At 36.0% G+C, this 23,039-nt stretch overlaps 4 protein-coding genes across 4 annotated transcripts; 2 read left to right on the top strand and 2 right to left on the bottom strand.

The window, feature by feature from the left end:
- Positions 1-1,175: 1,175 nt before the first annotated feature.
- On the top strand, positions 1,176-5,676 carry TRIADDRAFT_29295 (uncharacterized protein; the record flags this gene model as incomplete). The annotated part of the gene is made up of 2 exons (XM_002115230.1): positions 1,176-1,594; positions 5,244-5,676. 2 exons carry the CDS (start codon positions 1,176-1,178, stop codon positions 5,674-5,676), a joined length of 852 nt encoding a protein of 283 aa, XP_002115266.1.
- Positions 5,677-7,005: 1,329 nt separating this feature from the next.
- On the bottom strand, positions 7,006-9,017 carry TRIADDRAFT_59275 (uncharacterized protein; the record flags this gene model as incomplete). Its single annotated transcript, XM_002115356.1, has 4 exons — positions 7,006-7,106; positions 7,218-7,335; positions 8,113-8,163; positions 8,889-9,017. 4 exons carry the CDS (start codon positions 9,015-9,017, stop codon positions 7,006-7,008), a joined length of 399 nt encoding a protein of 132 aa, XP_002115392.1.
- A 1,389-nt stretch (positions 9,018-10,406) lies between these two features.
- Positions 10,407-14,969, top strand: TRIADDRAFT_59276 (uncharacterized protein; the record flags this gene model as incomplete). The annotated part of the gene is made up of 16 exons (XM_002115231.1): positions 10,407-10,522; positions 11,662-11,868; positions 12,097-12,136; positions 12,505-12,557; positions 12,676-12,778; positions 12,919-13,014; positions 13,152-13,250; positions 13,336-13,401; positions 13,512-13,540; positions 13,608-13,659; positions 13,748-13,806; positions 13,879-13,939; positions 14,019-14,087; positions 14,191-14,249; positions 14,355-14,467; positions 14,575-14,969. The coding sequence occupies 16 exons, from the start codon at positions 10,407-10,409 to the stop codon at positions 14,967-14,969; spliced, it is 1,617 nt and encodes a 538-aa protein (XP_002115267.1).
- A 1,762-nt stretch (positions 14,970-16,731) lies between these two features.
- TRIADDRAFT_64179 (expressed hypothetical protein) lies at positions 16,732-19,747 on the bottom strand (the record flags this gene model as incomplete). The annotated part of the gene is made up of 3 exons (XM_002115357.1): positions 16,732-17,315; positions 17,407-17,493; positions 19,444-19,747. The coding sequence occupies 3 exons, from the start codon at positions 19,745-19,747 to the stop codon at positions 16,915-16,917; spliced, it is 792 nt and encodes a 263-aa protein (XP_002115393.1). The 3' UTR covers positions 16,732-16,914.
- Between the last annotated feature and the right edge of the window lie 3,292 nt (positions 19,748-23,039).

Raw genomic sequence — 23,039 nt, forward strand, 5'->3', positions numbered from 1 at the left:
AGTGAGAATGTTAACAAACTCAATGTATCAGTCTAGAGCTCACTATTCCAAACATCCCTTGTCCTAATTGCTGCAAACAACGAGGCAACTAAGCAACGTTTACAGGCTAACTTCCAACTTCTACGTGAAAGAAGTTGCCGTAGTTTTAGAGGGCTTCCATCTAGTACTGCCTTGCGCACAACAGTAGTCACGGTACACTGGACAGTACTGCACTCTACTGTATCGTATTGTACAATGGTTCGCTTAGTCGATGTGTGCAGTACTGTATAGAACTGCACGAGCTACAGACCACAGACGTACCGACGTCATTTGTTTTGCAGATTTTTACCTTTTAATAACTGCCTCGATCGATTTTTACTGCTCGCTTGCCCAAATTAAATTGACTTCTAAAAACGGAGACTAGCATTGATAAAACTTTGGAAGCTGTTGTTACTGTACAGTATACTGTTTTAGAAGGCACTGCTATACTGCTACTTTACTAGCTCAAGTTGCTAGCTAATTTTTAAATTAAGTTAAAACTTTAGTTTCTTGCTATCGTTCGGATTGAGGTTTTTTCCTGTAGGATGTTAGAGCTCAGGTATACTGTATCATATGACTACAGTATATTGTAATCATGACATCACACAACAGCTGATGAATAAGTAAGGAGAAAATGCTGTAACAACTCTGCTTGATCTCAATGTCCTTCTTGTAGAGAAACTTCGATTTGGATGGATTATGAATGATCATCATTATGCAAGCTCCTTGCAGCACGATTTATTTACCTACTGTAAAAGGATCCTTTCAGGCTCTCTAGTATTCAATGTACAGTACATTGCAATTTGCAAGGATATATTCAAAATATCCAATGTCAATAAAAAAGAATTAACCTCATCTCTATGCGTAACTATTATAATATAATTATACAGTACTGTATACTGTACGGAACTATTGAATATAGTACAGTATATTGTAGCACTGTTAATCGAAGAAAAACCGACAATAAAAAGTGACCAATTTTCGTTAGCAGCTTCATACAGGTGTATTAACATGTAAAGTACAGTACATGCTCGCTGCAGCTTACCCAACTGGAAGTAAGCAAGAAAGTGCATACGTACGATCAATCTCACGTTATTCACTGCCAAAGTGATTAAAAGACTTAATTTAGGATTGAGAAGATGTATCCTTATCTAAGCATGGTACATGAATGGCTATGCGATCACTGCATCATTAGCTCAGTCGCTGGCTTAAGCGTCTTATTTTTGATTTATAAAAGATTAACACGAAAAAGCAAGAAGACTGTGGCAAAAGATGTGATTTTACTACATTCTTTTCCCCGAGCTCCCTATGCACCCAATGCATCTCCTTATGTTTTGAAGTTGGAAACTTATCTACGCATGGCTAAGATACCATATGAGGTAGATGACAGTATTGTTTTTGGCAAGAAAGGCAAAATACCTTGGGTTACGTTAAACGACGAAGACGTTGCTGATTCATATTTTATTATCGAGCATGTGAATAAGTACTTCAAAGTCGATTTAGATACAAAACTGACCGCTGAGCAAAGAGCCACTGCAAGAGTACTTGAAAAGACAATGGAGGAAAACACGATTTGGTAAGGAGAATATTTTATTAATTCCTCTTTACTCTAATCTTGTGCTTACGTTGCCTTACAGGCGGATGGGATTGCTGCTGAGCTATCACAAAAATAATGTACTTCATTAGGATTAATTGCATTCACTATTCGTAATCGCTCAGCTACAATTCCTCATTTTTATGTGCTAATCGGAAGCGTTTATTCATCAGATTAATATGCACTTGCACAGCATAAAAACGTAATTTTTACATAAGATTAAAAGATTACTTTACTTACCTTATGCTTCTCGTATAGTAATATACAATACGTCTAAATGCAAGATTCTAGAAGAAGTTGTTAGCAGCTGAAAGAGCGGCTGGCTATTTGCCAATCTTGCATTATACTACATTAAATTTTGATGCTGTATTGCGAAATTATTATTACTTACTTATTTTATAAAACTTTGTCTTATGAGGATTTTAACCTTGGTTCACCAGATCACTCGATTATATGCAGTATAATTGAGCCTTCAAACTTTGTTACATTTTGATAGGGCAACTTTGGTACAAAATCGACTATTTGATCATTTTGATGAATCCATGGCACTACAAAAGGTCTCCTTCATGCTCAAGTTATTTTTTAAATATTACTTCATACCTAACATTCAAAAATATCGTTGGGGACACGGTATCGGGCGTCATTCTTTTGAAGAGATTCGTCAAATAGGTGCCAAGGATCTACGTGCTATGTCGGTGTTACTTGGTGATAAGCCCTTCTTTATGGGTGAGGAGCCTACTCGCGTAGATGCTACAATGTTTGGTTTTCTGACTTTGCTCATATTTGGGATGGCACCTGAGGCTTCGTCATATAAATTACTTCACAACGAATTAAAGAATTTAGTTGATTTCGTTCATCGAATGAAAGAAAAATTTTGGCCAGACTGGGATGACGTTTTACTAAAGCAGAAAGAGAAAAAATTGAACTAATTGCATGTAGTTAATGGCTCACCCTGTACTTTATTAAAGGTGTAAACTTCATAGTGCCAGAAACATGATGACTAGGTCATTTTTGGCCTTTTTTCGAAGGAAAATGAATGATCTTCTGGTTTAAGTACTCTATATCGTATGTCGGCTTAATGCTATTATACCCGCATAGCCGTTTTGCACGTGTTTATAAGCTTTCTGACGACAGTTCATTGTAAAGTTATACCTACGCATATAATTTATGGTTCTTTATTGTGATGTGCCTGTGTAACTTCTCCATTAAGATAGTCCATGTTGAAAGTGTATTCTAGACTATTTTTATATTTCAATAATAGTATTAATCTCAATTCTGTATTTAAAGCTAGGTATAGGTTATTATTATATTGTACTCTATTCGTAACTTTTATCAATTAAGGAATTATTTTGCAAATGCTCTCAACAGTCTATTGCAGATCTAGAGTGAATATTGCACTTTTATACCGATTGCATTTAAATTGTGAATTCTTCATTTGGACGCGATATAGTCAATAAATGCTCGTATTATGTACGTATCTTATCGAGCATACCATTGCAATTTTAGGTCTAGTCAGCAGTGAATAGTATTCTTGTATTTTCATCAGCCTAGTCAATATTTGATACCAGTGTTGTGCAAAATAATATTGTTCATAAATAGCTGGGTGATACCATATTACTGTCTTACTGTACAGTACAATTCATGAACTAAATGAATGATAAAATATCTCTTCACCAAGCTGTTGTAAGGGGCTGATATGCATACTGTATGACATATATACATATATTAATCAGAATTTTCGCATGCTTGATGATCATAACACTAATGACAGGTATAACAGTATGTGAAAAGTCATTGCAGACTTCTGGAACACTATTTGAGAAGGGCAATAAAACGAAAACTAATGCTTTAGCTACTAAGAGACATGCAGGATATCCTTGAAATCTCGAAACAGTATCTTGTGCAGGCTGCAGCTGGTTTGCAATTGCCATGATTGAGGTTGTTTGTTTGTAAAATGCAACAGGTCACGTGATGCTCTCGACTAACAATACAATATAGTAAGTTGACAATAACCGAATCCAACCCTCGAACGTGTTCATGCATGTTGCAGAATGAGATTTACGATCAGAAGTAGAGGCAGAATCTGCACAGCTTCGGCTATGCATTACTCTGAACCTGATTGCTAGTTCGCTCAAATATGACCCCAAAATCTTTATGGCTCCATCAGCAATGTTTTTTAGCTGTAAATGATAAAAAAACAAAGATCTAGCGAGCATTAAACCATGCTTTAATGCTTTAAACCTGTAACCAATGTCAGCGGTGTCTGCATTATATTTTTGCACGGTCCAGCAGTTAGACCTGAGTGTACGCAGTGTACGATACCTTCTACAGTACTTTACGTGCACCTACTTTACAGTGCACTGTACAGTACTGTAAAGGAAGGCTTACAGTACACTCACTTCTTACAGTACAGTGCAGAGTACTTAGTATTCTGTTAAGCGAAGAATGCAGTAAAACGAGGTCGTTGGCAGCTCTCCATAAAGCACTTTTTAGCTCGATGGCAACAATTGCTGTTTATGCTTTTGCTTGTATGTTGAACGGGGAGGCTAATCGTTATCCAATCATGGTATGTGAATGGCTATGCAATCATTGGATCATTGGTACAGTCGCTGGTTTGGGCGTCTTACTTTTGGTATATAAAAGAGTAAGTGGAAAAAGTAAAAAGACTGTGCCCAAGGACGTAGTTTTGATGCATTCTTTTTCCCGAACTTCGTTTGCACCGAGTGCATCCCCTTTCGCTCTGAAATTGGAAACTTACTTACGTATGGCGAAGATACCATATGAGGTAGATGGAAGCTCTACTTTTAGCAAGAAAAGTAAAATACCCTGGATTACCTTAAACGACGAAGATGTTACTGATTCCTATTTTAGTATTGAGCATGTAAAAAAGCATTTCGAAGTTGATTTAGATAGAAAGCTAACCGCTGAGCAAAAGGCCACTGCAAGAATTATTGAAAAAACTATGGAGGAAAACACGTTTTGGTAAGGAATATAGTAGATTATGAGTTGTCATGTACTGTTCACGCTAGTTATCCCTGTATTGACGTATACTTTGTCAGCATGCACTGCCCTGCAAACAAGATGTGCAACAGCAGCTTAACACTATTACTCACCAATCACAGATAGTTTTAATTTTTTCATTTTGTTTGCGGATCATGGTATTAGCTAGACAGAATGCGGGCTGGGTCCGTGTAATGCAATTGATCCGACAGAAGCTTTCAACATGCACTTGCGCTGCCCAGCGCAAAATATACTTAAAATTTTTAGATTTTTACTCACCTTAGCGTTAGTGCTATTCATTTGCTATACAATATCAAGACGTCGAAACTCAAATACTGTACTGTAATATTCGAATTTATTGGGACTGAAATCCTGGTTGGCCGTTTGCCAATCCCACATTATTCTTGGCTGAACTCTTGATGCTATAGTACTGTAGTGTATAATGAGTACTTTACTACCGTACTTATTCTTAGTTTTTGTTTTGACTTTTAATGCCAGATGTAGATTTTCGTCATGTTGCTATTAATTATCGCTAGATTACGGTTCAAGTGCTTTGATTAATATTATTGACAGTATTACAGTATAGCACTAATGAATTAACGAAACGCTACCGTACTTTGCGCATTGATAGGGCAACGATGGTACAGGACCGAATGTTCGAGTGCTTCGATGAATGTATGGCAATATATGAGGTCTCCTATGTGTTCAAGTTAGTTATTAAATATTATTTCCTACGTGTTATTAACAAGTATCGTTGGGGACATGGTATTGGTCGTCATTCTTCCGAAGAGATTCGCCATATAGGCGCCAAGGATCTGCGAGCTATATCGGTGTTACTTGGTGATAAGCCGTTTTTTATGGGTGAGGAGCCTACTCGTATCGACGCTACAATGTTTGCTTTTCTGGCTTTACTTATATTTGGAATGCCGACTGCAGCTCCATCGTATAAATTACTTCACAGCGAATTGAAGAATTTAGTCGATTTCGTTTATCGAATGAAAGAAAAATTTTGGCCAGATTGGGATGACGTTTTATTGAAGCCGAAAGAGAAAAAAATAAACTAGTTGCATATTGTTTTTTACCATTTGATCACCTCATGCTGACGCTATATTGTATGTACTTAACTACTTGCATCATCTGTCAATATTATATAGTTGCATAAACGTTTTGTACAGGTTCGCGCTATTTTGGCTACAGTTTATTAATTGTAAGCTATGACCTACGGTATAGCGTAATTATTGTTGAATCATGTAGCTCACGTTTGATTTAATATGTAGTACAGTACATTACTGTAGATAGTAGTATATAAATATTATTGAATATTATTATTATTTTTTTTTATTAATTAATCGAAATTACTACCTCCTGTATAATGTACATGCATTACGCTTCCATTAATAACTATCAGATACTGTAAATGTTTGATTTGGATTAATAAATTCAAATTAACACCAAGTAGCGTATCTAGCCATGTACACCGTATGGTAATATTTGATTTACTGTCATTACAAATATGCATTTGTATCGCTTTGACTTACGTTTGTTGCTTTGTTAGCAAATTTCGAAATGAAACAGTGCAGGATTTAATAATATCCAGCTATCTGAAGAACCAATAAAGCACAGCTTCACAGCTTTTTGCTTACTCATTTCCGGAATGCTTGTTACAAATGCCAATAAAGTTAATGATGTGGCTATACTGCACTGTCAACGGTCAATCGCCAAGTTAAAATTATTTGTGCGTACAATAGGCAATTAGGCATACTGTATGTACTCAGGACAGAAACTTAACTGGCTTAAACCCTAAGTTCTTATTATTAACAAAACTGTTGGAATCGTGCGAAGAATTTTTAAAGAAATTTTTTGCCTCAGCTAAATAGTTACCTTACAATACAGTAATGCAGTAGCATCCTGAGATCATATAGGTACAGCATTTCTTAAAATAGAGACAATGAATCGTATCATGAATTCCAGCCATGCAGGTACGGCAGTGGAAGAGTGATGTTTTTAGAAATTCGAAAGTTTTAAACTAAGAACGCTAGTATCCGTTGTAAATATACTAGTTAACAGCGACATTTATTTTAATCTTAATCTTTAATAATATTCGTATTATTTTTTTACACTTTAATTCTTCGTGCGTCGGATAATTGAGCATGCAGAGTAAAGATTAAAATTGAATTGACTTATTTAATTTGTTGTGAATTAAATTTTAGTGCACGCATGAGACATAACTCACACTAGTAACGGGTGCAGTACTGGACTTGAAGAAATTCGGACTGTATTTCATGGGCAAAAGACTGTCGTGTTTGGCTTTCCCTGGATTATTTCATCCCAGTCTGGCCAATATTCGTTTCTCATACGTTCAACACAGTCATTTAAACTCTTCAAATCACTTCTCAATATATTATAAAACGATAACTCCTTTGGCAGTCCGTAGCTAAATTGGCCACTACGCCAAATATAGTAGCATCCACTGTTGTTGCTACAGCATGTTTACCTAAAAAATACGGTTTCGTTCCAAAATTGTCGATATAGCTTTTAGATCTAGCTCACCGATATGCCGAATTTCTTCTTGAGAGTACCTTCCTATTCCATGGCCATGCATTACCTTCTTTAAACGACGCACCAAGATCCACTTGATAAACAAGACCATCAAAAATGGAGCTTTGCAAAGCTCCATGAAACCGTCCAAATGATTGATAATGTGTTTCTGAGCCATACCAGCCCTGTTAATGAAACAAAAATTAGTTTATCATTCGTTCTCAAGATTGCAGTCCTTTTTAACCACGTATTTCAGGTATGCAATTGAAGCCTAGTACAGCATATTAATGTGCTTTGCTTGACACAACTTATCTCTCTAAAAAGCACATTATTTTTTGAGATGGGACTGTACTTCGGTTAACGATGATTGTAATTCATCCCTTACATGTAGTAAGTTAAGCTTTGTTTACTGCAACACTGCAAGTGGCTACGCGGTCACTCGGGTAGTTACATCATCATGAAGAGATAGCAATTATAGGGTGCTACATACTGCACTAGAAACTACAGCTTGTTGAATTGCTGAAATATTACAACGTACCAGAAGGTATTTTCTTCAATCATTTTCCACATGCATCGAGCGAGTGCTTTATCTTCACTAAGATTGTTATCTAGCTTTACTCTAAATCTATCTATTAGATATTCTATACAAAATGTTGAATCTGCGACTGCCTCTTTGTCAAGTTCTATCCAAGGTATCTTGCCTTTTTTTTAGACATTTTACTACTATGATCAATTTGGTAAGGAATTTTGCCATGCGTAAGAAAGCTTCTAGCTTTAAGGCAAATGGAGAAAATGATGGAACGACACCTCAGCATGGAATTTGATACACCGTCATCACACCCGGCTTAGCCAAGGTTGCAGTTGCACGATTTCGAGTTAAAACATATCATGCAAAAGTAGGAGCCGCTGCACCTCCAACAATATGGTAGGAATTAATCTCATAGTTGCTCAAATTTTCAAACCAAGCCATCGCCAGCTGCATAGCAGTCTGCAGTTAAGCAATATTGAGGAAACTGCAGATTCAAGTCAGTTTATTTATTTATTATACGGAATATATTTAGTAGTTTACTGTATTATTATTGACGAAGGACTTCTATTAGCTTGTGACAATATTATATAATACTGTACTATGCAGTACTATATATATAGAAGTGTAGGAATCGAATCTAATATTCTGTATTTCAGGAAAGCAAATAAGAAGTGGGCACTATGATTTTATAATGCTCATCATTGAACAAAGTCGATGTCGGCTAATTTGATTGAACTGTTCTTTTATACACGTTTGAAATGTTGGAAAGGTTGGCGCGAGCACGAGCAGCTAGACCTGACGGAGCGGCATTGTGAGGCAATGCCACTATGGATATCGCCGAAGGATAACAGCAATATTGGCAAAATAGTAGAGTATTATTAGGGGGGAGATGACATGATGTAAATTTTCTTAATATTGTTCTGTATCACTACAGTTACTGTGCAAGCGAATATATTACTGTATACAGAACAGTACTGTACAGTATTATTGCCATTATTACTCGAAAAAGTATTTCCCTCGCTCGTTCTACTTGGCATAGTTTTCTGTATTATTATTATTTTAATTTAATTTATTCATGATCAATCCTGGGTTCAATTGTTGCGAGATAAATTACTACGGCTGTGGCCGCTGTATTTTTTTCTGTCACAAGTGCTGCGAATCTGTAATCCAATTTTTAAATGAGTACCTCTAGTGTACAACTGTACATACGGTACTGATGTGCACTTTGGGGGTCATTGCCTTTTCTTTCCTTTGGCTTTCCTCTTTCCAGTTGGTCATGGACTGCTCGAGTAGTCCCTGACTGTATTCATCAAGTACAGCTGCTGCTTTATACTCCATGGCCTAATGAGCTGCACGCGTTAGTACCAGTCAGATACAGGATTCATAAATGTACTTTTTATACTACAGTAAACAGTATTAATTAATCATGCCCTTCAAAATACGCAGCAGAGCCTTACTGGTTGCAGCTAAATACAGTACAAAGAAAGCAAGCCACAGCGATCGAAAGGCAGTCTACATGGGAAAAAGTTATTTATTATGTAGTCGCGTAGTTGTTGTACTGTAGACTCAGCAAATGTAGCAGTTGCAATGTACAATTGTACATTCGGCCATTCCATTTATGCATGGCATACTGCGATACTTGGTTCAAGGCTTCAAGCTGCCCTGTACAAGTGTACTTAAATCGATGGTAGCTTTAGTGCTAAGTTGATTGAAAGCGAGTATCATGCTAGTCATTATAATTCATTATTGTGGAAAGAGTTTCTGCACATCCATTAACGACCATTACTTTATTATTCACCGTCAGTAGTAGAGTACTATAAGCTAGGCTGACTGTAGTCTACTTACCTGGACTAAAAGTCTAGAAATGTAAGAAAAGCAGAAAAGTTCCATTCGAATGACAACAACGCGATGCATTATTGTCCATTGCATTGTTGGAGTTGAAGGAGAAGAAGACAACGACAATGTCTAATAATAGTAGGAAAATGTTTTTGTTGTTTTTTTGTCCTTTCTGACGCTGCCATTCAATTAGTAGTATCGCATGATGGACTGCTTGTAACTCTACAGTACTACAAGGTGTAGACTGTACAGTATGACTGGAATGGCGGACGTAGGAGCGTAACACTAAGTACGTACAAAGTGACACTAGACATGATTTCTAGTACAGTAGTGTAAATAACGCAGAGATCTGCTATCCCAACGACTACTAGAAAGACCTTATTTCTACTCAGTATCGTGTAAAATCGGCATCGCGTTTGGAAAATTCCAGAAATTGTCCGCTACCTTGGGCGACGATGATCGCCAAATAGCAAATTCATGAAGGAGTCAGAAGGAACCTACTGACACTGCTCAGTATACTGTACTGTACAGTATTATTATGGATTGATGGACAGTGCTGACTACTGTACCGTACAGTATTTATTTATTGTAGATTGGATTGAAGTTTGTGATGGAGTCTTGCGCAGTTCGTTTTGTTATTGGATCCCAACGGTGATCCAATGACAAGTAGCGTACTGTACTGGGCACTGTAGACTCAAGCACAACACGTCGCTACATTGTACTGTAGACTACAATGACACTCCTGTTTGAAGCACACAAGCGTTGAACTGCATCATGACTGACCCCACTGTATAGATAACCGTCAACGCAGGCGCAGCCTATTGTATTGGCCATTTTCGATTGTACTTCAACATAATCAAGATTCAACTGTCGTAGCGACGTCTAGTCTCCATGGCCAGCAGCCGTGGCAAAGGAGCACAGCCAACTTTCAAGTTGCATGAAATGCGATCCGCAGTTCCCCAATTCGAATCCAATAGCCAATTTGGTGACCAATATCAAGATAGAAGGTAGAATAGGAGATTGCAATTGCAAATCACTTGAATAGATGTTGTTGAAATAGGTTGCAACTTTTCCACAGTACCTTCGTTGGAGAACAATGCAAGCCAGTTGACGATACTTGTCGTACTGGAAATCAATAAACAAAAAAATGGCACGCATGGATAGCGTAGTCCAGCAATTTGTAATCGCCGAGAGGCTCTTCATCACCTGATGATACATTAGCTATTTTTGATTTCTTCCATCTTATCATTGCATAGGGTATTTCTCAGTCCATCGTATTATGGGATAGCGAGCTATGCAATTTGATTTTGACGCAGGTAAAGTGGAAAGTAGAAGGGGGGGGGGGGGGAAAAAAAAATCAACCAACCAATGAGCTAGGGTACGAGGTACATTGGCGTACCGAGTACCTATTAGGAACGCTATGCTTTCCACATTGGAGCTACTGCAAAAATTGGCGTTGATCACAAAAATTCATTTTCCTTGTTGTCTCATTAACGATCGATCCTTATCAAGGATCATCATGGTCGTGCAATTGCATTGCTTGCGTCGTAGGATAGACGATGGATTTATTTTTTGACCTTACGATCATCAAAATGATATTAGGACTTAAGAAACATCAAAGTAATGTGCAAAACAAGCAATCAATTACTGTCATCATTGATTCATCATGGCATACAGTCGAGATACAATCCTGCTAGCGTCGAGAGTAGACGATTGATACTCTCGACACTACGCAAGTAGAAATGGACATGATATAGGCATTCATTGGCTAACTACAAAGTTATTGCAAGCTTACTATACCATCGGCAAAGTACTCTCTTTTTTTTTTGCATGTCAACCTGGGATTGCTCTTGGAAACGTAGTATTCTTTCAAATAGACAATGTTGATTCAAGCTAATAGCAATACTGTAGATAGCAGTAGCAGCGGACCTTCACCTTGTTTGTACTACATTTTTGATTCAATCATCCCAAAATTCCTTCCTCTTTTCGAGAAGGATCGATCATTTTTCAACTAAAATTAGGTATCATTACCCTTGATAGAGCATCCATTAAACAGTTCGAGCTTCATCGACTTTCAATATACTGTACACTATCTTACCCCTGTTACTATCAACTAATTATTCTCATCACAATCTATTTTTATTAGATATATCCCATCATATCAAGTTCAATCTGTAAAGGAGACTGGACGAACAATGCCTCATGCCAATTACGATCTTTCTAAACTTTACGAGCCAGCAACACAAGAACTTCGGAATCAACAAATCCCTGATAGCGACATTCATATCAATAGCTCACCAAGCGATACTTCGAACACTAATACAGCTTTGACAACAGAAAATAATGGAAGAATGTAAGTTACTATTCGAACTTTTTGCACGCTACCTCTTATATCATTGCTGGAAATAAATAAAAAATATGACTACAATGGACTTGCTTGTAGTATTTTGATCATTTTCTTTTTGCAATAAATAGACAACCTACTGTAGTGTAGAGAGTTGAACTGTATGCAATTTGGATAAGGTATTAAAATTAGGCGCCACCATGATATCGTTTCTAATTGGATGTTCTACTTTTATAGATCACACTCTGGTAATGGTAAAATGCCGTCAACGAGTATGGTAAGTGTTTACAAAATGACCTATAGTATATTGATATCAAACCGATAGAGAATGCTTGTATAAATATATTTTTTTTTTACTAACCGGCGGGATTTATCTTCATGTTCGTAATCGCATTTGCTATATGAAATCGATCCATTATTTTATCCAATTCTTGTACCATGTTTTTGATTGATTTCTCTCAATTTACTTACAATCACTTAATCGTGATCAAGTATAAACTTACTGCATTGCTAACCAATGATGACACTGTTGATTCAGTTACTAGAATAGATTGCACCATACGTAGTACAGCACTTTCATCATACTTGGTTAGATTGAGTAACTTGACAGAGAAAGTGTTTCTAATTTTACCCAACTATTCTTAGATACCTCATCCCTACGACATGACAACTCGTAACTTTCCTCGACGTGATAGTCGGTAAGAAAGTATCTTCATTTTTGCATTCTTTTGTAGGAATAAACATATGAATAGGCTGATCGCTAACCGCAAACAGAGTAGAAGACTCTATGTAGTAAACCTGCTTTTTTTTGTATAGAACACAAAGTGCAAGTAGCACCCGAGCATTAGAGCTACTCAGATCAACTGTACAGTATTCTTTCAATAAAGAAATTATGAAGTTATGTGAAGAAAATCTAATGGTAAGTTGACTTCCTACGGCGCCTACAAATTAGTGAGATGCAATACACAAAATAGGTCGATAAAACTTGCGCAATTACCGTAACTACCGTGTTATCTCACGAATAACGAAAGCTTTATAATCGCCATCAAAATCGTGTAGTTATACGAAATTGCCGCAAAGAATATCCGAGAGAATACAGGCGATAATATAACTCGAGATGATATTTACGCACTGATTAGGAAAAGTCTAGATGAGGTAATCGTATACTAAATGACTATCGATGTGGTCATACTCATTCTAGTGTAACTATATGATCATTCCGACGTTACTAATCTTGCTTGCCAGTCTTGAAAAAGAGTTTTAATGTCTTTGAATATATACCATTCATTCAGTCAAAAAGAATGTTCGAACCTGGCAAAACGAAAGCTTCTCAAAGTGGCGAAAAGCGTGAAAGAATAAAAGAGCCTAGGATTGAGAAATATAAACACAAAGTAATAAATGTTGATTTCGTTATCGCTATCTTCAGTTAGTTATCTATTTGAAAATAATTACTCATAATTATAACTTTACGAATAGGCCGCTACAGTAAAACAAAACATTCATGCAACAGTTGCAGCCAAGAAAAAGGGAATTAAACTTAAGGTTACTATTTATTTTTTCTGAATCGAATTTAATATTTTATTGCCGCTTGCTTAGTGCTAAACGTGTCGTTTTTGGTAGTAATATTATCCGTATATTTTCTCTCCCAACAGCGAAAGGTTCGTGGTAAAGGTGCAAAAGGGTGAGTTGATTATTTTTGTTTGCTTAATCAAACGTGTAGCATTGATAGGCTGTATTCTTCCCTGCAGTGAAAGAGGTAGTAAAATGGCCCGTCTAGAAGATAAGCATCCAGCTTTACAGGTAGAAAGAATTATTACCGAATGGTTATGCTTTTAATTCTCCAGGACATTTTGTTTACTTCGTAATAATTATTGTATACCTACTTTAGTGGCATGAAGATGACGTCGATTACAACACAAGATTTATTCTTGGATCAAAAGCTAATAAGTTAGTTGGTACATTGTTATATCCTGTTAAGATATAGCATATGTCAAGTCTGATTATTCAACGTCTATATAGGATTCTTGGTTACAGCAGTGCTCGTGGCCGTTTATATAGCAAGCATCCACAATTGTTTAAGGTACTACCAATGCTGTGTTAGTCATTATAAGTAAATTTTATATTTCGTTTTGTAAAGACATTACTAATGACTGTTATAGTACGTCGGCGATCAAGATGACCGACAATGGCTTTATGATAACAAGTTATTACCGATTACCGGAGGAAAGGTATGATAATTATAATTAGAAATTTGGACTGTTGAAAACGATGGCTGTGATATGCAAATAAGTATACTATTGACTCACACTTTTCTTTAACCTATAATCGTAGGCATACATGTTAATAGCAAGACGCGTCAAACAACTTGTCGAAGATTTTGAAGAATACCGGTAAATTCTGATCGTCATCGATTATTGAGAATAAATATTATACCACAGGGCTATACTTCACGCCAGTTAATAACCTATACTGTGTATGACCAATTGATCAAACAGGAATAACGATACCATACAGGGGAGAAAAGAAGAACTAAATGGTTTTCATGTTCCTAGACAGATGATAGAAAAAATGAAAAACGCTATCAGAGCGTCAAGAAAAGCTGCAGAATGTTAATAAATAATAAATTACGTGATACTTTCTATTGCAGTATCTATAGTATCACTGCCTATGCAATTAAATTTAATTACTGACGTAAAGTTTTTTATTATGTTATAGCATCTACAAGAAGATACAATAAGGTGCATCGAAAACAAGATACTAAACAATCGACAGGTAGCGATGAGAAAGAGAAACGTAACTATGTAAGTCATACATCGGCAAAGAGTAATCAGATAGAAAATGGTAAATCTAAGGAAACGGATAAAAGCTCCGATACAACAAAAGGTCATTCCCTAAATGAAAAAGAACTGAGACGACCAGCTTCAGCGTCATCATCGAGGAGAAGTTCAAGGGAGAAACCACCCGTTATCTATTCTCAAGATAGTAGTTCTTCACCGACTGTGGGGGCCAATAATTCCGACGAAGAAACTGATGATGCAGAAGAAACGCTAGAAACCAACCGAAAGTTACAGTACGAAGAGAGTCAAATGTTGAAGCAAGCTCGTGAATGAAGAATCGATTTCAGCTAGTGTGCGATGATATAGGGTGTTTTATTAATATTTAGAGTTAAGGATTATTAACTCCCTAATGAAATGTTAATCTCTGTCATAGAGATACTAACAGTTATCAAAATGTGTAGGAAATAGGATGTTGGACTGTTATTCCTACAAGCTATTTAAGTTTATATGGCTGAAATGCAAACGTTGGCATAATTCTTGTTGACAATTTTATTCCTTAATATTGAATTTAAGTTATTGCAGTTTACGAGTGCAATTTGAAATATACTTGGCATTGGTTATGTGCAACAGCGGTATCGTACTTGCGAATTCCAATATATCTCTCAGGATTGTTTATGATGAAAGTATGGATACCCATTAAGTCAATATTATTTAAAATTGTTATGAAACCGTAAACGTACTGTACAAATTAATATTATTTCGTTTTATTATATCGTCAATAAGTTTGTTATTTAACAATTATTAGAGCTCGATATTTTGAATTTTATTCACTACCAATTTGAATTGGCTATCTCCTGGAGTACTATTTAGAGTAAATGACTATGTATTACTATTCGACATTGACTAATCAGATTTCTCTCATTCTTATACTTTTATACCATGGACAAAATTTATTGTAGAATATGATAATAGCCAATTAAAATGTAATCGTTAAATTAACCAGTTTCATTCCTAAGTAGCAATTTAATGAGATTCGGCCTGTAATTTAGGACAATAGATAAAATTTAATTGATGCCATGTTTAGATAACGTTGGCATACTATACTATGCATCACATTTTGTATGACAATCATCCTCAAGCATCGTGATTCTAATTGTATGAAAGATGGAGGTAATGGAATATAGATTGACTGAAAGCTACATAATAAAATTCTTTTAACATTGTTAAATCCTTACCACAACGTTGTAATTTACATTGCTGCTGCTTATCTGCGCAATTATTACCTTTTTGTTCGTCGAAAAAGTTGAATTTAGTTGCTAGACTATCATGCAACAGTAAAATCATCGATTGAGGAGCCATCACATGGCTGCATGATCCTGCGTGATATCACGTCTTAGATATCTATAGCGGTTTGCACTAAATTGAAGTATTTCATGGCTTAAGAAATTGGAACTGACGGTAATAATTTTAACAGAACTGAAATATTACATGATCTCGTATTTCTAGTTAGCTATAGCCGCTTAATTATATTATTAATTGCAAGGGAGTAAAGGGGTCCATGAATCAATTATGTTCTGATCATAGATACTCATACGTATACGTATGTCTGGTATCAAATACCGAATATTAAGTAAACAACAGTTACAGCCTTACAGCAAAATGATCAATGTCAGCTAACTGAATTATTGAAACAAAATTTCCTACAAGTATGATAAACATTTTTAATACAAAATTATCCAAATCCTGTATATGGCAACTACAAGTAATTACATTTTCTACTACTGTATAATCGATTCACTGTGAGTGTATGGCATTCAGTTCCTACTACGGTATACCAAGCATATGTAGTTTACGACAGATTCATGCTCCTTCAGTGATCAAGGCCTAAACTTCGATAGCTGGCTATTAATAAATTTGTTTACTATTAAAATTGAATCGTATATCAATTCTAGGATGATTTCTAGCTTCTCTTCTATAGATTGCAGAGCAATCAAATGGCAGAAATTCTATTCAATTACCGACTAATCAACGTATCGATTGGTAGGATGAAAGCAGAAACGGATACAACCTCGGTGTGTAATTGTTTTATTAGGTCTGAAATGGATTAAACTTCTCTCAGAAATATACTTCGATATCTATTACCCATCAATAGTACGAAAATGAAAATTAACTATGAAAGCAATCACTGTACACACTCTGATATCAGTCTAGTTGTAAACCAATTTCGGGCGCTCAAGATGAAACGGCTTTAATATTGTCTTGACCGTAGATTTCCATCTTATTTTTTAGGCATGTAAGGAAGCTTGAAGGGATAGCGTTTGTCACTTTTTAAATAATCTATTACTGCAGGTCTGTTAAACATTGAGTTGTAGTACTGCGCCAACTTTGGGAATGGTTTCAACACGTCAGTTTTTGCTTGATCAGGAGAGTCGCCTGGGAGTAAAAACTGTCCAAATTCAATGTTTGCATCAAGAGCAGCTACCAACAAATAGTCTACCCACGTTAAATGACCATGAATAATATAATCGGATTGCTTTTGCGAGTTGGTAGATTGTGAAGGGATCAGTCTTTCAAAGTATCCTAGCCATGTAGGTAATGTGGATTTTAGATATTCATCTCTCATTGCGACTGAAAAGCTTGGATCATACATAATTTTACTCAGTTGTTTTCCCATGTCCTCTAGACAAGCAATATAGTTTAGAAATTAATATTTCATATTTATACTCAAATATTGATGCCCAAGGATATACATCCATAGTCGATAACTTACCAATTCCCGCAGCAATCATGTTGCAATAATCCAATTCATCACATTCACAATCTAATCCAACCGAACGACCCAAGTACCTAAGGATAACTAAGTCAATAGATACCGGAATAGTTAGCATTGATGTACTAAATCTCATAAGCGAGATGGATTGAAATAGTTGTATTACATATCAAATTTAAATTTAATCATTCTTAAGCAAAATGATTCAGCCGCTTTGGATTACTATGCAGAGAAACATAACGTAATATAAAAAGAATTGGCCCTATTCATTCTAACTTGATAACACATCGCTTATATAAATAGCTAGAAATAAACTAGCGTACAGTCACTTGATCCTATGTCTAATTTTAGTACATCAATGATTTGCTTCATGTTGGATATTCAAAACGTGGCGTATAACATAAAATTATCAACAATAAGATATGACTTTTCCTACCGTGGCTTTGAACTAGCTTAACTCCATCGCTGGTTTCGATTGCTGGAGCTTTAATAATTAATATAACAGTAGCCAGAAGAGTCATAGAAAATGATGATTAGAAAACGAATAGTTAGCTAAAAATTACAATTACTCCAAGTGGAAAATTGTAAAACTTTATATACAATATTATTATTCTGCAAGACAGCAATTACAGTGGATTATTACCATTATGGCTAGAAATCGATCAAAATTGAGACTACGCTCAATGTACTTTTGCTGAGGACTTACAGCCTTTAATACTATTGTAACAGACTGTTGCTAGCATCTTTATTAGATTGTATTATATTGGTATGTAATAAGCAATGTGTTCGTAGTTTTGTCTGTACAAGTTGCCTTTGCTAAAAATTTCTCTAATTGCTGTCTTTCTGAAGTTATTTTACACAAGTTTTCAACTGTTGTACTTGTTATACTGGTATAGTCAAATACACAGATAGGTATGGAATACTTATAAGACCTATGAAGTATATAACATATACACACAATATTCGTAAATGGTTATAAAGCATGTTATACACGTTTATCGAGCTTGGTTATGGATTGTGCTATAATGATCGCTAACATCGGGTGAGAAGATAGCTATAGGCAGGATGCCTAGTAACAACACTTGTAATTTCAATACAGAAACGCTATTGCCTCATTTTCAGGTTCAGCAATTTTTCATTATTTACAAAGGGTGGAAGAAATGTATCTTAGCATCGAATTAGTTCACAAACTGCTTGAATTGATCATGACTTGCTACTTGATTGTACATATTGCCTTACTTACTTTGCTATATTATGTGATTTCTGTATTCAATACTATACAGTATTATAGACAACTGATGCATATGCAATGGCAGCACTTGCCATTCAATCTTATAGAAAGCATTACGATATCACTCTATTCAAGTGAAATGTAGGTCTTTATCAATTGGGTTATAGTGATGCTAACTATAGTGTTGTAAAAGTATTGCCTTAGCCTACGACTTGATTTGATGCAGTCGTTGTTACAGAACAGAATAATCCCTGTCAAGAAAAATTGGATTATTTGTTCTACTCATTTGTCGCAGGCTGCAAAATGATTTAGCACTAGCTTTATCACTATGAGTTAAATTAGACGTAGCTTGTTCGATTCTACACTGTTATCATATTACAATTTGTTTGAACTAGATGAGATGATATCAATAACTTGCAACAGCACGTTGTAGCTTTCCATATTAGCACTTCAGAATCCAAGGTGTTATCCCGTTGTATCGGTCAATTCTTGCACAGTTTGATTTTCCATCCAAACATACTCTGGAATATTTGGTAATATGACTGACTTGATTGACAGTATACCGTGGTCAAATCATTCCAAATGAGATTGAATACCGTCATTCAATATTTGAACATTGAAATCATACCTTACCCCTATCGTCTCTAGACATTGATTATGATGTATTCTAGAGAATCATTTGGATGGTATGTTGAATATTGTCAAGTAGGTAATGTGACGGATTGTGCTTGGCACTAGCAGCGAATGCAAGTTAGTTGGACATGCATAGCGATGGAAGCTATTATTATCCTTTGCTATCCACTCACCCTGGCCAAATAAGTATAACCCACTCTTTAATCCTTCTTGTTTTGCGTTAGGCCAAGTCTCTCGTGTATATCCCATCTCAGAATAAGATATATTATAATCATTCATCAGCAATCGCATCGCTTCGCCACGGCCACGTCCAGCAAAATAATGCAATTTGACATGCTTGATGTCTTTGATTGGAAAACAACCCGCCTTACCGTGGACTAGTCGACTGACTGTTTTACTTACTAGAGCTTCATGGCCAGTATAATGTAATGCAATTAAACTGGCAATCAAGACAACAACAAGTGTTGCAGCACTCATCTTGCAGCAAGAAAAGTTAGGAAGGAAAAGCCACTTGGAAAGAGCGATTGGACGACAGGAAAGGCTAGTTTGCAAGTTTCCTTCTCCAATTTTGATACGTGGCCTGTGTTTCAAATCGACAACAGTATTATTATGGCCATCTGGCTAGCATTATCGACACAGTACAGTAGAGTACTTCCATCGTATACAAATCTGTATACCATGGATATCGATGAGTCATTGCCCTCTGATGACGTGGCGGTTGAGACTCACTTTTACTAGCAGATGAGGTACACTGTGCCTTGACCTCTACTGTAAGTCATTCAGCAATGTCCTCCGTGGTGCGCACCAGTTCCCTCTCGTTCTGCGATCGATCTTCAACTCTCCATCATGAGTTTGGGGGGGAATTGGGGCATCAATTTGTACAATATTAATCGCAAATGCAATTAGTAAACCCTAGCCATAAGAAATCTATGTGTATAGGAAGGAAGCAAGGCTCATAACGATTGGTTTTGAAGCGCTTGACCGATAGTTTTGACTGTTTAAATACATCGACTATTGATACACGATGTTGAATCGATTGTCTGCACTACTTTGAACGCCTAGAACTCCAGCAATTGTGGCCAAATTTCCCTGAAATTTCATCAAATGATCACTCATGAAGAAGCTTAAATATATATTTAAAAGCCATTTGAAGCTTAAATATATATGTAAAAGCATTTCTAAATTGAATGATCAATTTTGGGCAAATGAGCCCACTAATTTCAAATGACTTCCCATTCATCCTGTATGGACGCTGTACTTTGAACACACATCTAGCCATCGGGTCTGCATATACAGAAATATTCTATCCCTTTCTTTGAGTAATTTCTGGTTCTACTCTATTGACGCTGTACTTTCAACATACTTCTAGCCATCGTATTATGGTGATCGGGTCTGCATAGCAAACAGAAATATTCTATCTCTTCCTTTGAGTAGTTTCCTGTTCTACTGTATTGACGCTGTACTTTCAACATACTATAGCCATCGTATCATGTCGATCAGGTTTGCTTAGCAAATAGAAGTATTCTATCTCTTCCTTTGAATAGTTTCTGGTTCTACTGTATTGACGCTGTACTTTTACTTTTAGCCATCATATCATGTCGATCGGGTCAGCATAGCAAACAGAAATATTCTATCTCTTTCAGTAGTTTCCGGTTCTACTGTATTGACGCTGTACTTTCAACATACTTATAGTAGCTATCTTATCATGTCGATCAGGTTTACATAGCAAACAGAAATATTCTATCTCTTCCTTTGAGTAGTTTCTGGTTCTACTGTATTGACGCTGTACTTTCAACATACTTATAGCCATCGCATCATGGCGATCGGGTCTGCATAGCAAAAGAAATATTCTATCTCTTCCTTTTAGTAGTTTCTTTTTTCTACTGCATTGACGCTGTACTTTTATCACAAGTCCATTTGAATAGTAAGAGACATAGTCAATAAGCGTAGACTAGTATGATAGTAGCTAAAGTCTTGGACCAAGAAGCTACTGGTCCACGCACAACTTTCACTTGGCATTACTGTACACGGTTAATCCGTTGTAGGTAATGAGATTGATCCATATGCTTGCATTTTCACATGGCATGCTTATAAATGATATATCCGACCAGATCGATAGCAGCACGCGACACTGGTATTGAAAGATCCTGTTTGTACGCGTAAGTCTACGCAGGAGGCAATAGAAGCGCCACATCAGCAAAATCATAAATCAAATTTCACTAGACTAAAATGAAAGTGCTAAATGTCATTCATGCGCATTCAAATCAAGCCTTTTTAAAACAGTTCTTAAAGCCAGTGGTTCAAGAGCTAATCTAGGAAGGTGCTATTGACTAATAGATCAAGTAAGATAGAACAAAACAACAAAAATCAATAATATTATCCATCATTCTTTCCGGTGCGATGTATTAAATGTGTGAGAAAATACTAAGAAAAACAACAATAACATAAACGATACGAGTGCGGGATATTTTTGTTTGCGGCATGAATACCGGACGTTATTGACTAAAGAGGTAGCATGGCTCGTTCCCGTAGGCAATAAAGTTCATCTTTTCTAGACATGTAATAACAATTTTACTTCGAAAATAGAGAGTAGAATTGCAATTGCTTCCATCCTTTCTGACGGCAGGGAGAAATATCGATAAATTAAATTATATTACCAATGTCAAAACTACAGTACCTTTCTAACGACAAACTGTAATTGATTTGGCGCATCAAGCGGACTTTCCGAATTGATTACTAAGAAAAATAATAAGTTTTCAACTACATTAGGCACAAATATAAATACATGATCTCTTGCAGCAATCCTAAATATCTTATTACTGTACAGTGTTCAGTAAAGTGATATTAGTAGGCATATCCCCGTTAGAACACTAGTACAAGATCGAAATATACTGTCAACATTTTGGTATGGATTGTCTAAGAGTCGATGCCAACATTATACAGTTATTCTTAGATTGCAATTAGAAAACTCGAGGAGACTGCATCAAACAATTACAATTCAGTATCAATTGTGTTATCAAAGTTAACCAGATACCCTTATTTATTACATAGCAGCTTTTATATTGATCATCTATTAATTATTATTTTGAATTGGTCGACTAGTTATCTCCTAGAGGGACATAACCAGACAAAGAGATTGCGTCTTGAGTCCATTTTTCAGTTAGTCATCGAAATCTTGTGCATAAAGCCAGGTAAGACTATCTGATACATTGTAGATTGAAAACTGTTCTTGCAAGTGCATCTAGATATTCTACTGCAATAGTCATTACACATAAAATAAACTATCGTGAGTGAGTTAATTAACACAGTGGATGATATCGATCGTTGATCAATACTGCAGTGAAGGCTAAACTGCTAATTTTATTTTTTCGTTTGAAATGAAATTGTCTACTAGACAGCGTGCATTGTAGCTCCTCTACACATTGACAGTAGAGCTATGACAATGAAGTATCCATTCATATCGTATTTTAATTCTATCTGACGTTATAAATCAAACCTAAATTTTTCTACAATGTTGAAAAGAAATGTTCACCAGTCTACAAATCATTTAGCCGTGTTTTGTAATGGTTATCCGTTGCAATTTGCGGTCAATGTAGTCGAAACATGGATAATATTGTGCAGTTTTATTTACATTTCCCGTTTCAAAACGACATTCAAAACACGTTCGCTCTTCTACCATTTAGTATTATAATTTCATAGCAACATAAAAAGTATGATTTACCTTATTGTTAATTAAAATATACTAGGATGATAACGTCGATAAACCTAA

The sequence above is a fragment of the Trichoplax adhaerens genome, genomic scaffold (genome assembly GCF_000150275.1).
Source record: "Trichoplax adhaerens TRIADscaffold_10 genomic scaffold, whole genome shotgun sequence".
In the NCBI taxonomy this organism is placed as follows: domain Eukaryota; kingdom Metazoa; phylum Placozoa; class Uniplacotomia; order Trichoplacea; family Trichoplacidae; genus Trichoplax; species Trichoplax adhaerens.